The sequence below is a fragment of the Theobroma umbraticum genome, unplaced genomic scaffold (assembly GCF_002168275.2).
Source record: "Theobroma umbraticum cultivar Fairchild unplaced genomic scaffold, ASM216827v3 scaffold_81.0, whole genome shotgun sequence".
Lineage (NCBI taxonomy): Eukaryota > Viridiplantae > Streptophyta > Magnoliopsida > Malvales > Malvaceae > Theobroma > Theobroma umbraticum.
In genome coordinates this window covers 2912310-2927982 of record NW_018397268.1, presented here as the reverse complement: position 1 = coordinate 2927982, position 15673 = coordinate 2912310, and the positions used below count along the sequence as shown (strand labels likewise).

The 15673-nt window shown below is 33.8% G+C and overlaps 2 protein-coding genes across 5 annotated transcripts; both read left to right on the top strand.

The window, feature by feature from the left end:
- The first annotated feature begins 322 nt into the window (after window positions 1-322).
- LOC110425621 (rhomboid protein-like protein) lies at window positions 323-3819 on the top strand. Its single transcript, XM_021440543.2, has 8 exons — window positions 323-566; window positions 670-791; window positions 2003-2063; window positions 2153-2319; window positions 2643-2748; window positions 2846-3048; window positions 3139-3276; window positions 3400-3819. The coding sequence occupies exons 1-8, from the start codon at window positions 555-557 to the stop codon at window positions 3500-3502; spliced, it is 912 nt and encodes a 303-aa protein (XP_021296218.1). The 5' UTR covers window positions 323-554; the 3' UTR covers window positions 3503-3819.
- A 1185-nt stretch (window positions 3820-5004) lies between these two features.
- On the top strand, window positions 5005-15580 carry LOC110425176 (uncharacterized). 4 transcript variants are annotated; one of them, XM_021440002.2, is made up of 8 exons: window positions 5005-5234; window positions 8292-8383; window positions 11693-11797; window positions 12495-13235; window positions 13311-13747; window positions 14277-14369; window positions 14453-14587; window positions 15176-15580. In XM_021440002.2, the coding sequence occupies exons 3-8, from the start codon at window positions 11698-11700 to the stop codon at window positions 15320-15322; spliced, it is 1653 nt and encodes a 550-aa protein (XP_021295677.1). In that variant the 5' UTR covers window positions 5005-5234; window positions 8292-8383; window positions 11693-11697; the 3' UTR covers window positions 15323-15580. The 4 variants fall into 4 exon arrangements, with proteins under 4 accessions (XP_021295677.1, XP_021295676.1, XP_021295675.1 ...); XM_021440001.2 differs by lacking the exon at window positions 8292-8383; XM_021440000.2 differs by lacking the exon at window positions 8292-8383 and having other exon boundaries at window positions 11640-11797.
- Window positions 15581-15673: the final 93 nt, after the last annotated feature.

Here is a 15673-nt window from a genome sequence, read left to right as displayed (position 1 = left end):
TTTTATAATCAAATAAATATATTTTTTTATTAAAATATATATTTATAATAATTGATATTAAAATTTACTTATATTAAACTTTTTTTAAAAATACAAAATTAATATAATTTTGCATTAAAGTTTCTTTCTCAATTATGTTAAAAAATCAGAAAATATCCTATCAAAGACATAAATAATAAATGATATAAGCGCTAAAGTTGGAATTTCTAAATAAAATATTTTAATAATTAATTTTTTTTTCAAAAAAATAAAACATAAATGTGTGGGAAATAAAAGATTAAATACTGTCGTATTCTACATTTTTTGCGAGTGTCAGTATAATAACATACCTCTCCTCGCCGCTATTCGCAATCACGCGCTTTTCATTTCCTTACTTCCTCCGTCACTCCGATCCAAAACATTAAAAAAGGGAAAGAAAAACCCCAAAAATTTCTGACTATAAAAAAAACCCGGAAGATAAAATTTCTCATTCATCCTTTCACTTCCATATTTTGTTTAGATCACTCCGCCGTTCACCGGAATAAAATCAACCCCCACAGTTCACTCTCTCCACCATGAGCTCTCAGGTAATCTTATCTTCACCAAATTTCCATTCCATAAGAGAAAGATATTCAAAATTCTTATTTATTTGCTTTTTTTTATAATTCTTTTTGAATTTGAAATTTATAGGGAGGAATATTCAGTGGGTTCACAAAGCTATGTAAGGGACTAGCAGTGATTCTTATCGGTGGCCACATTGTGGTTCAGCTTCTTCCTTCTTCTGTTACTTACCTTGCTCTTATTCCCGCCAGGTTCTTTTTCCTATTTTTCCCTTTTTCATTTGTTTTCTTCAATTTTATGTTAATATTATTCAATTTCCATGCTAGAAATTTTGGTTGCCCTTTCAGTGAAAGACCCATGTTGGATTTTGGTCCAATTTTCATTTTTAATTGGACAAATTCTAAATCATAGCATTAGAATTTTCTTTTTCTTTTTTTTTGAGGGGTGGGGGGGATTGGGTGTTTATGTACTGATGGGTTGGTTCTAGTTTAATTAAACAGTTGATGTCTTTACATGCTTCGTTGAGTGACTTAAGATTTATTATTTGGATGTTTAGATCTGGATTCTGGAATAGTGTTAGCATTTTCTTGAACTTGGCTGGTTATCTTTTGATCATATGATGGCTTTTTTTCTAGTTAATTGGAATCTATATTGCTTTTCAACATATTCAATGGGAGTAACTTAGATTTTGTTTATTTGAATGCTTAGATCTGGGTTTAGGAACTTAAATTAAACTATTGTTTAGATTTCTTGAATTTGCTTGCTTATTTTGGCGAGTTGTTTCGAGTTAAGTATAATATTTATTGCTTATACATGTTCCTGGAGAATGACTTACGATTTCAATATGAAGATACCTAGATCTGCATTCTGGTGCTTCAAACAAGCTTTTAGAAATCATTATCTTTACCACCTTCAGTTTGATTGGTTGAATTTTTTATGTTTTACACTTGACCAGGGGGAGTGGTTTTGAGGTTTATTTAGAGTTTAGATCTACATTTTGGAACTTGAAGGTGGATATCAGTTTACAAACCTGTGTCTTACCTGTTATTGGTTCAGGGATTAAAGCTCTAACTGTGTTTTTGGATAAGTTGCGAAAGTCAATATAATCAGATCCTGTCAAAAGAATGGGTGCTTTTTGAGATCAGTGATCTCGTTGTAATCCATTCTATTTGATGTTAATGTATAAGTATTGAAACAGGAAGCAAAATGTTATGTAAATTGCCTGCTGGAACACTTACTATGACTATGAGATAGTATACAAGTTGCCCGTTATGGTATGGTTTTTAGCACACATGATAAAGCGTGCACCTGTAATTTCTTTATCTTTATCTGTTGCTGATATTAGATTCAGATATGTTGGAATACCTTTTTTCCATAAGATGTGGGAGAGAAGTGCTTTGGTTTGCAAGCGTTATTTCAATGACTTGATTCTTTTTTGTCCCTCATGCAAACTTATTTTCAGGACAATTCCTTTTGGTTGGAATCTCATAACTGCTGGTTACATTGAGCAATCAGTACATGGGGTATAAACATATTTTAGTTTACTCTTTCTTTTGCCTAATTTTTATTGTTTTAATCACATAGTTGTACTGATGGTTACTGATTTCTGCAGGTGGTTGTCAGCACACTTGGTCTCCTTTTCATGGGGAAGTTGCTTGAGCCTGTATGGGGTTCTAAGGAGTTCTTGAAGTTCATCTTTGTAATTAACTTTCTAACCTCTGTTTGTGTTTTCATCACTGCTATTGCCTTGTACTACATAACAAGGCAGGAAAATTACCTGTGAGTACTATTATCTCCCTATGTGTTTGAGAAGCATATATTTTTCATGACTTCTTCTCCTTATGCCCTTCCCTCTTTTGTTTGTTCTTTTTTCTACCATTCTCAATCAGATATTTGAGAAGTAAAAGAGAATAAATTTATGAAATTGTAGCCCTCTTTCCCCCCCTTTTTCACTGACTGATTGGTAGGAAAATGATGTAATTATCTCAAAGTTGATGAAAATATATTGTGCTAAAGTTAACCTAATTATTTTTCCCATCATGTGTACAATTTTTATGACTCTCAACCTTGATATGCTGATTCTCTTTTGGTCTTTATGCTAGTTACATGCCTCTTTCTGGCTTCCATGGGGTGCTAGCAGGCTTCTTGGTTGGCATCAAGCAAATTGTACCTGACCAAGAGCTGTCTTTATTGAAAATAAAAGTAAAGGTAAACATTGATACTGTGAGCACCATGTGATAAAACCTTTTTTTAGTTTGGAATCTGCCCCTTCTTACTCTTTGATGATGCTTCCTATGTTACGCAGTGGCTGCCATCACTTATGCTGTTGCTATCCATTGTCATAAGTTTCTTCACCCCAGAGTCAGCAACATATCTTCCAACTTTGATATTTGGAACATATATGGGCTGGATTTACCTCAGATACGTGCAGAGAAAACCAGAAGCCAAGCTTAGGGGTGATCCAAGTGAAGATTTTGCATTCTCTACATTCTTTCCTGATTTTCTCAGGTATTGTTTGTTTTCCTTTTAGCTCATGAAATGACAAGTTCATTCTAAGCTCTCACTTTCTCTCAAGTATTTCCCTCTAATGTGGTACAGACCAATCATCGATCCCATTGCATCAATATTTCACCGGATGCTTTGTGGAAAGTCTGAAGCTTCCACAGATGCTCAAGGTTATACCTTGGGAGGAGCGCCATTACCTGGTTCTGACCCCATTGAGGCAACTAGGAGAAGGTAACTTTTGCATGAGATCTCTATGGTTGAGATAGTAATGATTTTGTTTTATTGTAACAAAACAAGGGCAATTCCTTTGAGAGAAGAAACTTTTGGTTTCTGACCTCTCTGTAAACGTTGCAGAGAAAGAGGTGCTAGAGCACTAGAGGAGAGATTGGCAGCTGAGAGGTTGGGTGCTGCACAGAATTCAGAAGACTCACAAAAAGAAGGCGTTGATAATGTTTGATTGCTCAGAAACTCCAGCATCATTGACAACTATGGAGGTTATGCCATCTCTGGAGAAGTATCTCTTTGTGGACTCTGGTTGACAGTTTTGTTATATATTCTTCTGTGGATTATAATTCTCATAGTACACAAATTTCTCTTCATTTTTCCTTTAATTTTTCTTTTTTGGTTTTGTTTTCTGCACAATGAAGTGGTCCATCTATGCTCTTGCACCATATATATAGAGTAGAAAAGAGAAGAAATCCTAGATTATATTGTTACCCTTACATTCAAAATAGAGGCAAAATTCATCTTAATTTTAAATTTTTTTTGTTCTTATTTAGGCTCTTTAGCATGCTTGCTTTGTATAATACAGTTTTATGGCCATTTTCAATGCACTCTCTCCACATTGGGGACCCTTAGTTTGTAGAAGCTCTCATTTTGGTATTGCCCTTTACTCTCCTCACTACCAGGTTGGACAGGCTAAAGGGCCAACTTAGTATACAGTTCTCACTCTCTTGTGATCTTTACTTGACACGGTTCATTGTTATATGTTGTGATCCAACCTTGATAACTTTTATTATCTTATCAAAAATAAGATTAATAAATTTATGACCAATTTAATTTAATGGGTATTTTTTTATTGGTAAAATATTTGACAAAAGGAAATATTTTCTCTAGCCTAGATTCATGAATTTTTTTTTGAAAAATAAAAAATTTTAAGTATAATGGTGAAATAAAATTTTAAACTATTAAAAAATTTTAAATAAAGTTTTATTTTTTTATATTTAATAAAATTTTATATTTTTATTTTAAATCAAATAAAATTTTATAATTAATGATTGATTAAATATTATTAATTAAAATATTATTTATTATGTTATATTTACATAATATTGATAAACTATTAATATAAAAAATAAAAAATTATATTATTATATTAAATTAATATATTATATCATCATTAATTATAATATGTTAATATGTTATATCATTATTAATTATAATATATTAATATATTAAGTAAAAAATAATATTTTAATTAAAATAATAATTAATTATAAATATTTATTTGATTCAAAATAAAAATATAAAAATTTATTTAATTTAGAATAAAAGTTTAAAAGTTTAAATGAATATAATTATATAAAATAATAAATTATATTTTAATTAAGATAATTAATAATAAAAAATTATTTAATTTAAAATAAAATATAAAAAATATAATTAAATATAATAAAAATATAAAATTTTAAAATTTTAATATTATGTCAAAATTTTAATATTTTATAAAAATTATATTTTTACAAATAAAATTTATGAAAAAATAAATAAAAGAGACGTGTCTCACAAGTGATGTTTAAAAGGTACAAGGTGGCCTAACTCCCAAAAAAGGCCAGAAAAAAAGTAGAGCTTATCTACTATCAGTTTCACGCACACCATATTTTACTCTTATGCGTAATCGCCACGTCAGATAGAAGGAAGGCGTGGCTTTTATTGATTTTCCAGATGTACTTCGCTGATTTTTTGATCCTACCAACTGATCTCAGAACTGAGTTGCACTCGATTACTCCTCTTTTTCAAAAAGTTTTTAATTTGTTTTTAAATTTTTTTAACTATATAAGAGCAAAGGGGAGAGCTCCCGAAAAGCCGCTTGTAATTTCATTTTTGTCAGAATTTTTTTTTCCGCTTTCTTTGGCCACCTTATGATCCTTTGAACATTCTGCCAGTCAACGTTGAATCAAACGGTCAAGGTAAACTATCGGGTGAATACTTTTCCGTTTCCTTGATCAATCATCATCCGATCAATTTAATCGTAATCGATAAATGTTTTTTGTTAGTATCTACTTGATGCTTGATTTCGGCGATGAAATTTTTTCTTTTCCGTTTGAATTCTCTTGGAAATAATTATCTTAATTTTTTTGATCATTGTCATATTGTTCTATTTAATTTGCTATTTCTGGTGATATATATCTGTAATTGCAGTTGAGTTATGTACTAGATTATGTCATTTGGCGAAAAATTTCTTGGAAATTATTTTTAATTTGGGGATTTTTTTAAAATTTTTATTAGGCTAGATATTTCTTGGAAATGAAATATTGTAGTATTAGTTTATGATTCTTTGTATTTGTGAGAGAAATGCGCTTTTACACGAACAATAATTATAGTGAGGAAAAGCAATGGGATTCGACTGGTATTTAAGGTGAAAATTTGTTTATTGTTTGTGGCCAAATGAATCAAAAGATAACTGGTTACTGGACGGTATTAAAAACAATTTTGGACAATTTTATGGCATTAATGTGAAAAGGATGTTTTCAATTGTTCTTTTACATATGGAGACTCATGGGGTCTTTGAACTATGTAATGGGAGAGGTACGCTCAATATAAACTTGAGAACTCCAAGTTCGAGTCTTAAATTTTAATTGCCGGGACGTTCCTTCGGAAGCAATGTGTTAAACTGTTGCAGTGAAGGTAATGGTATGGTATATATGGCAATATGCAGTATGGTAGCTCGCTAATATCTTACTATGGTTGTTTGTCTGGTTTTTTTTTTCTTGCTAACCAGGTCTTGTTGAAATTGGCTGTTTGTTTTGGAGAGAGGAAACAGTTTCCATTTGCTTTGCTTTCTTTAGGTGTGCAGGTGTTGATGATTCTTCAGAAGTGGAACTCTAGCATTATATTGGGGCTTTGAGATGCAAGGGTAGAGGCTATGGGATTTAGGGTAGAAAGGGAGTTGGTGTTTTTAATCTCTAGTCCTAAGGGCTTTGGAGATAAACTACATGTTGATGGGTCGGATCTTGGAGAGCCTTGAGCTGCAACTTTAATAATATAATAAGAAAACCCAATTCACAACTGATTTCTCCTCCCCTAGCCCCCCCTCCTCTTTTATGATTAGTTCTGGATAATTTCATTGAAAACTTAAATGCTCTATCAGCTTGATTAGCATGTTTGTATTTGCCTCTTTGGCGCCTCTTCTCGTGTTGTACATGATGCTATGTATTTCCTTTTAGAAGAATTCCCCTTATCTCATTTTGTACTTGTATTATTTTCCTAATAAAAGCCCCTCTTTCCCATACTCTGTATTTTTGTTAGATTAAACCTAGCAATTTAAATGCACAAACATTGAGTTGCTGCAACAATTAAGTATTAGAGTATATGCTGTTAATTGCAGAAAGTTAAGTGTGTACCAACTATATATCAGTGTTAGGGTAGAGAATTTTTCTTTTATTATTATTTATTTTTGGGTGCAGTGTACTGTAGGTGGAAATAATTAATTTAGGCTTAAAGTGAAGCCACAACAGAACTCCAAATAAGCATTAAAATCTTTTAAGTCTACTTATATATTGTAATTCTTTTGCAAATATATATATATATATATATATATATTAATCTACTCTTGAAGCTGTCAAGTTCATATTGATTACAACTCGACAGAATGACAAACAGAATAAAGTACGAAGATCTTAGGTTGATTAACTAGCGTACAGAGAAAAGAAAGTACTTGTATCAAGAAAGCAACTAAAGTTATATTTGATGGAGGACTATTGCATGGCTATGAATGAACACTTAAAGATTTCAGTGAGGTAGAATTGGAGAGATTTGTAGGATCTCATATATATATATGGTGTAAGTTTAACAGGTTTCACATCCAGATTGCTAAAGAAGAAGGTAGTGCTACAAAGAAAACAAACTAAACTAGTTTCAGAGGTGCTTAGATGCAAAAGACTTGATTGATGGAGAAAAACTGTACCATGAGAAGATGCAACCATGACAGTGAAGCCATTAGATGTATTTCAATGACTGTAGAAAGAGAAAAAAAAAAAAAACCCCAAGCTTTTGAAAATATTGGACTAGTAGACACTAATTCAACTTTGCCTTTTTAAAGGCTTTGCCATCTAACATCAAGATGCTTAGAAATGTCATTTGTGATGGCGACCTCCTTTTGTAAGAATCTAATTGGATAGTGCATCAACACTTTCTCAAAGGAGATAGGACATGACATGCTGAAGGTTGTTATTCTCATTTTCTGCTAAGATGCTGAAGGATGATATTCTCTTGTTAATCTAATGTTACTCTCTTGGTGAAGGTTGTTATGCTCATGTTCTGCTGAGGAAATGACGGTTAGAGTGTTAGTTTGAAGCTTAATTTGATTGTCTCTCACTATCTCTTTGCCTCTTTCTTCTTTTGAAGAGTGAGATGGGTTCTTATCTTTAAGTTTTGTCTGTGTTAGCAATTTATTTACCAGTAAGTTTTTACTTCTTTTAGTTATCCATGTTTTCAGCCTTCTCCATTTTCATTTGGATAAATAGAACTTCTGGAAACCTTGGGTAATTCTTGGGTGTCAGAGGGTATTCAAGGGATAATTGCAGGCAGCAATATTTGGACGTTTACAAGAAATGTTTCCAGTTGAAAGTATTTGTTTTCTTGCAAGCAAATCCTCTAGTTATTAAATAACTCTCTTTCTCCCCATCTTTCTTTGAAACATGTATTTTGTCAAACATTCCCCATTTCAGATAAATGTTTGCTTAGCACTTCTCGTTTTCAACAAGTTCCTGTGTCTAGTCCATTGACTTTCTATCAGATTCTTCATTCATTCTGTTGCAAGAAGGCCTCTAATAAATGTTTTCTTTTAACAAAAAAAAAAAAGAAGAAAAAAAAAAAACTCGTTAAGGGTACTTGTTCCTATTTTTTTAATGCCTCTGGTTAGTAGTTTGTTGCTAGCCATCAAAAGGATCGCCAAGATTTGGTTGAAAGCTTGGTAATTTTCTATTTTATTAGCATTTATCTAAAGTGTACATGTTGTATTGCAGGCACCTTTTGGTCACATTCAGCAACAGGAGAAAGAATTTTCCTTTTTGAGCTTTCTATCTTCATGTCAAGATTCTTTGTGCCCTTACAGCTGGTATAATTTGTTAGAAATCAGTTTTATACTGGGGAAGGAAGTGTTAGTGCTCCTAGAAGTTTGTAACCTCTGTTGGGAAGTTTTTCACACTGGAAATGTCAACATATCTTTATTTAATCTAAGCTTGGGGATCTTCACAGCCATGTATCATGTAATTGTGCTGATCATTTCACGGAGGATATGGCATTAGAACTTAGAACTATAGGATATTGTAAGCAGTCTAGAATGAAGTGTTGAAAAGGCAAGAAAGCTTTGGCATAATATTCTTTTTTATTTTGGAATATCCATTACTGGTGTGGTATGTCATATGTTGTAGTATTTTATTTGGGGCCGTTAGTGGCATAGGTGGACTGTCTTCCCTCCAGAGGTATTCTGATGGTGGGATATATTGTGTTGATCATTTTCTTTTGCACTTGAGTTTTTTAGAGTTGGAGTATCAGGAAGTTCTGCTGCAGAGAATTAGGAATTCCATTGTTGGGTGCAGTCAAATAAATAGATGGACAAAATCTTAGTCAGTTGCATGAATTATTGGATTTGTTCCTGCTAGCTCCTTTATACCTCTTGTCATCTGATATTTTCCAATATTCTCACACCTTCCATTTAATTAAAACTAGCTACTTCTTTTAAGATGATCAACTTCCTTATTGTCTACCATCATGTGTCTGGGCAGTAATATTGAAAGAAGCACATATTGCAATCTAACAATTTGTTGAAACTTCTCTCAAGCAGTTGCGAAGTGCCAACTAGGGAACTGTACTATGTAGGTAACTGCTGATTGTTATGCTGTGATTATGATGATGATTGTTGTAAGGAGGATGATGAGAATGTAATAGAGTTGATAATTACCATTTTTTTTTTAATTTTCTTTTGCATCACTTAAATGCATGGAAAGAGCAACATCGAGTTACTTGCGTTCTTTTTAAGCATTCACCAAAAGTTGTGTGCGGTGGTAAATCATTGGGTTGTGGATGGTTTAGACATATGATGCCAGTCTCACTCTCTGTGACTGCATGACAAATTTTTTGGTGTCCATTGGTTATTGCTCATTACCCCTGAAAGTATCATTGTGATGGTTATGAATTCCATTCATGTGCTGTCTAGAGTTGCTTTGAGAATTGATCTGGAATTTTTTTAGCTCAATTTTGCATGAAGTGCACAATCTCAAGCAGTTACATAGACATTATGTTTTACAAGCTACAGGATTTTCCTTGCATGCCACCCTTTTACATGTGATGATTTCAACCGCTGTAAAATCAGATATAATTTTAGAAAGGAGTCATTCCCCTATGGTGTATCTGAATTTTTGTTTTAAATGTTTGGGACAACTTTGTAACTAGGGTGTTGTTACTGGTGTAGAATAGTATATAAGTATATTTGGTGGTTTATATTCTGTATAGAGATCAAAGTTTTCAAAGTATAGATGTAGTTGATTGTAGTGACTTATTGTGGGGTAATAGATTGCTGAATTGACAATGGCAACTTTTGTTTTATCATTTTAGGTTTATGGATTTTTCAAATTTAAATGGGCTTGATGTTTTCTCTTGTATATGCAGACAGTGATAACCAACGTTTTCATTTTCTTCTCTCAATGTTTGTCTTGATTTGAATCCTTCACTTAAGGCTCTCATCCTCAGCTTTCATTATTAATGTAACTTTTCAGGTTGGGCTGTTATCTTTCTTCCTTAGGAAGATATTTTTCGTGGCTGCAGCTTAACTTAGAGGTTACTTTAAATGGGTAGAAACATTTTATAGTATAATATGTTTCTGTCTTTAGAAAAATTTGAGATATATGTTGTATGGTATAGAGTGTAGATAGGCTTTGATAAATTTAATGATGCATGGGAGAGGTTCGGACATACGAAGTTGTTCATGGAAGTCAATTAGACTTATCGTTTCATATGAAGCCTACTTCTTGAAGCATAAAGGTTCTGAACTCACAGAACAGTTTAATATGTTGCCATAAAAAGAGGAAATTTGGTCCTTGCTAGCAGGACTTATCATCTGCATTTATAAGAGACAGAATCGAAGTCTCATTTCCAACAAAAAGAAAAAAAAAATCAAAGTCTTATTGGGCATAATCTGCTTTTCTAATTCTCTTCCTTTTGATGAAGCTTGGCGTTTGTAATTTTCTAATTGAAAATAGAACTTTGTCTTCCTTTTTGCCACATTATTAATTTCATAGAGTATTTTGCCTTTGACAAGTAATTTCTGCTTTGTTGTTTGCATTTCTTATTGTTAATCTCTCTTATTCAAGAGAAATCATGTATAAAACTTAGAAATTTTGGTTGATAATGTTGGTTATGGCTGTAGGAAGCTGTTGGTGGTTTCTGTCTGAAGCTCTATATAATTTTAGAGCTCAATCTGTTTATCACGAACATAGTTTTTTTAGCATGTCCAATTTTACACTTCCTTAATGAAAATTACCATCTCATTTTGTCATAATCTTATGAATGTCTTCTTTTTTCTTACCACTTGTTTAGTGCAATATGACATTTTCTGTAGCTCGATCTCTTTGTTGCAAATTACTACCTCCTTTATCTTAGTCAATCTTGACCTGATACTGCCACTACTGGTCTCTCTTTTATGATTACAGCTTCTTATTCTGCAGTATTTGTTACCTTATTTGCATCTGAATTAAAATAATATGTTCAAGATGCTTGCAAAGATTACCAATGATCCTTTATTTTTTTGAGCACGCTTGTATTAGCTATTTTGAACTTCATTTGCTATCCAATTTCTTCCATTTCTACTTCTCATCGGTAATCGATCTTTACAACTTCTGTTGCTTGCTTCTCCATGCATATGCACCATGTTTTACCTATTGTTTTTCGAGTTCTTTTGGCTGATTTTGAGATCTTTCAAGAAGCTCATTCCAAGGTTTGTTATTTATTTTTTACTCTTTTTCATGAGATCACATCATTTTGTTTTTTCCTCCTATGTATGTACAACATCAGACATGTAATATGTCTTCATCAATGCTTGAACTTTAAGCTCTGATCCTGTGAGGTCACATCCTTTTTCTTTCTGTTTTCATGTATTTGTACTAAATAGCTTGAACATATTAATGTGGCTTCCTTAATGCTTAAAATTAGAATCTGTCTTGTCAAGTATAATACTCATGTATATGAATACTCATATATAATGCCTCTGTGTGTCTTTGGGTTTATGTATACATCTGTTTCACCAATTTATGGTCTACTTCATGGTTGATGAGCATTTGAACTTTTCAGCTACCTCCTGTCCCATGTAAATGCAGGTTGGTGTTCTTTTTCACTTCTGATTCTATACTCTGGATCATCTGATATGCAGAGGCTATGGAACATAGACAGTTAACAAGTGGAGTGCAATTGTTCAAGAGAGACCAGAATCAGAATCATAATAGTATAACAGTTGAGCGACCCTATACGCATAGAGGTATTCTGGATGATTTTACATTGCCATCCACTCATCAGATGCTCTTTTCCTAGTATTTTATTTTATTGAGTGATGCACATTGGTTATACAGATTGGAAAGTCTAGAAACAACTGGAAATTTGCTGTGTAGGGTGTTAGCTTGTCTCAAATTATTGGGATAATGTGAACGATTTTACATTGATATCCACTCATCAGATACTCTTTTCCTAGTATTTTATTTTATTGAGTGATGCACATTAATTATACAGATCGTAAAATCTAGAAATGACTGGAAATTTGCTGTAGGGTGTTAGCTTCTGTCATATTATTGGGATAATGTGAAATTTGATGTGAGATTTAGTTCAATGCGATCCTTGGTTGAAGCTTCAACATTTCTTCTTTTAGGCTATGTTGAGGATGGAATTTATTTCAGTTTCATTTGGAAATGAATTTTATGCTAAAATTTGTTTTGCAAATAAATTCTCATATTTGAGACACTATTTATTAAATTGTAGATTTTAAATAAACTCAATAGGCTAGTTCACTTTTTCTCTTGTTAATCTTCTTGGCAATGTAAAATTGATTTCTACCAGCCAAAACTGTTAATTGGTTCTCAAAAAGCAACCAAGGTTTCACCAACAATGCTACCTTCGATGGACAACATAGTGTGTGTTACTTGGGCATAATAGTTCCTGTTTCTTCTGAATATTGTGTGCAGGAAGGGCTATTGCTCCTGAAAATGGTTCATTTGTTTATCCCATGGAAAATGTTCCAAGAAGTACACCATACTCTGCCATTCCACAGTACATAGCAAGTAGGCCACTTGAGCATTATTCATCAAATCTCCGACTGGGAGATTCACAAGTTCATGCTCCTCATTCCTGCCCATCTTATGACTCCTTCCTGCACTGCCCTGGAGTTGGAAGCTTATATTCAACCCCAGTGAATGATACCAGCCATAGCCATTCAATTCACCATGACAGTTTTGCTGTTTGTGAAGTTGGGGATGGTTTACTTGATTGTGGAATGAATATTGGAAGAGGACTATTCAAAAGAAAAAGCCGAATTTCTTTAAGCTGTGAGAGAGGTGGCACAAGCAGATACTATAGTGCAGGAAGTTCATCTAACTCATTTGAATTTCATCCAGATAAACAGGCTACAGACTATCCAAATTACCCTTCTGGTACCATTGGGTTATCACATTATAGGGGAGGCAACCTCTCAAATGGCAATGAAAATCCTCCCAGGAATGTGAGAAGCCGACCTAGAAATGATTTGGAGCACAACCCACGACAAATACATCCATCAAGCTATTCTTCTCTCCATTATTCGCCAACCACTCATCAGTCAAGTGATTCTGGTAGAGTGAATCTTACTTCCTTCTGTGCTGGTGCAACCAATTACAATCAAAATAATATTGGCATTTCTCATCCAACACAGGGAGGGTTTGCAGTATCAGGTTAGTTGAAGATACATTGCTTCTTTTTCTTATTCATTGAACTATTTCTAATAAAATTGTTTGGTATAATTGTAGGAAGTACTGGCTTAAGACACGAGACCAATCAAAACTTTGTTGGAGAAAGTACTGCAGGAATTGGTGGACACAGCCATGACTCCGTTTCAGGCAGAGGTCCTGTTTTACCAGCCCAATATTTTCCTAGTCTGCATGACCAGGCTGCTATGGGGGTCCATGGTAATTATTCGCACACTGCAGTTCCTTCATATGGTGTGGATCTAAGGTCTTCTCAGCAGCCTCAAGGTGTGGGTCTAAGGTCTTCTCGGTGGCCTCAAGAAACAGCTTCCACAGAAAATAGTCTTCTGTCTCTCTCCGAAACTTATCCTTCCAGATATTCTAGGACATTTTCTGCCAGAAGTTGGCGTAACCGTAGAGACACAAGGTCAAGGATAGCAGCTGAGAGATTCCAATCTTTCCAAAATGTGGAGAATGCACGTGATAGAATGGGATCTGAGGTGTGTAATTGTCATTTTTGGTTTATCCTGGTCCTGATAAGCTCATAGAATATCCCTGTTTATACTGCTGCTGGTGCTTCAAGCTTTTCATATTTTGCACTTGGGGTATCTTACTTTTCTGCCTCTACATTTCTTGCATTTCATTCTGGTGCATTTCCTCTCTTGGCCTCATTACTTTTGTAAATTATTACCATTAATGATGTGGACGTGTGAGCCTTTGGTCTCTGTTATGGAGTTAGCCATGCTGATAAAGCACATAATATTATGCATGCCAAAGTATTAAGATATGCTGATAAGCATATATTGTAGGGATTCACTTCGTGTATATAGAAAACAGGTGAAAAGACAGATTACTTTAAGGATATGATTCCTCCACGACATCATTTAATCTCTTGAGCTAGATCTGATTTCTTGACCTGTTAATCCTGCCCTATTCTGTGCTTTGATTGTTATTACGATATAAATAGAATTTATAGCTGTTATCATCTTGCTTCTCGTTGATCATGGAGTTCTGTTGCATTTTTTGCAGGCTCTAGAGGATCGCTCCTTTTTCTATGGCTCCAGAAATTCCTTTGATCAATACAGGGATATGAGACTAGATGTTGACAACATGAGTTATGAGGTTGCTGTTTATTTCTATTTACCCCCTTCTTCTCATATATCCTTACAAACTTGTATAAACTTCCAGTTATTTTCTGTTTATAGGAACTGCTTGCCCTGGGAGAAAGAATAGGAAATGTCAACACAGGATTGTCTGAAGATGTAATGTCAAACTGCTTGAAAGAGACTATATACTCTTCAGATAAGAACCAGCAGGAAGCAACCTGTGCCATCTGCCTCGTAAGAAACAGTTTACACTGCCTGATTTTTATTTTTATCCAAGCATTCTTTTGGCTGATGGAATATTTGTATCCGAGCGTTAAGCAAGCCCTATGTATGTTTATTATCCTAATACCATAAATCAAGTGAACTCAATGTACACAAGCGTATAGATCACCTAGACTTGGCTTTGCGAAGCAAACAGGCCTTATGTTATGGTTTAGGCTTGAGCTTCATCCAACTAAGAAACAAGCTCAGAAAACAAGACTTTTATGAAGTCAAAATGAAACCGTCTTTTAATGGTTGGTTATTTCGGAACATCTGATTGGAATGGTTTTTCCCGGTCTTCAAAATGTTATAGCCCCAGAAGCTGAAAGATTTCTCTATGGGAATTTAAATGCTGCCCATATCTGAGAGGTTCTCAAGATTTTCATAATGAAGAGAAAAGGTGAAAATATATGACGTTGGATATCACATGTCTAGTTAGTAATTTCTTAGGATTTGAGGTTTGAAAGTCCTGCTTTTCCCTTTTGATATATTCCATCTCATTTGAAACTTTCTCCGACTGGGGGATTTTAGCTTGTGCCTTTTTTCTTGCTAAACATGCAGGAGCAGTACAAGAACGATGACGGAATTGGGATCATGTGCTGCGGACATGATTACCACCTTCTTTGCATCAAAAGATGGTTGGCAGTGAAAAATGCCTGCCCCATTTGCAAAGCACCTGCTCTTGCTGATGGTTCAAAGGAAGAATGATTCAAGTTTCATTTGGTACATTTATGGTTTTTTTTTCCCTTTTAAGCCTTATTTTTTGTACATATTCATGGAGATTTATGACTTATTTCTGAACAAACTTGGCTTCGAATGCCATTTCTTTTCAGTCTTTCCTCTTTTTCCTGTAATATAATGTGCTCATACATGCACAGAAAAAGCCCCATGTCTACAAACAAAAGTGAAATATTCAGTGATTACCAGCCAAATTTCTATGTATTTGGAAGAAGACTTTCATACTCATGTAATTTGAGAAATATGTATCCCATGCATCTATCATAATTAGAGGGAGGTGCCCAAAGAAGGAAAAGAACAAAAAAAAAAAAAAAGAGGAGT

What these genes read in the sequence shown, in the direction of transcription:
- LOC110425621 (XM_021440543.2), top strand. An exon ending in TTGAGCAATCAGTACATGGG is followed by an intron (nt 2,064 to 2,152) that starts GTATAAACATAT and finishes TGATTTCTGCAG; the next exon opens with GTGGTTGTCAGCACACTTGG. An exon ending in TTCTTTCCTGATTTTCTCAG is followed by an intron (nt 3,049 to 3,138) that starts GTATTGTTTGTT and finishes AATGTGGTACAG; the next exon opens with ACCAATCATCGATCCCATTG.
- LOC110425176 (XM_021440001.2), top strand. Translation starts at nt 11,698, where the DNA reads ATGGAACATAGACAGTTAACAAGTGGAGTGCAATTGTTCAAGAGAGAC. An exon ending in GTGATAGAATGGGATCTGAG is followed by an intron (nt 13,748 to 14,276) that starts GTGTGTAATTGT and finishes CATTTTTTGCAG; the next exon opens with GCTCTAGAGGATCGCTCCTT. An exon ending in TTGACAACATGAGTTATGAG is followed by an intron (nt 14,370 to 14,452) that starts GTTGCTGTTTAT and finishes TTCTGTTTATAG; the next exon opens with GAACTGCTTGCCCTGGGAGA.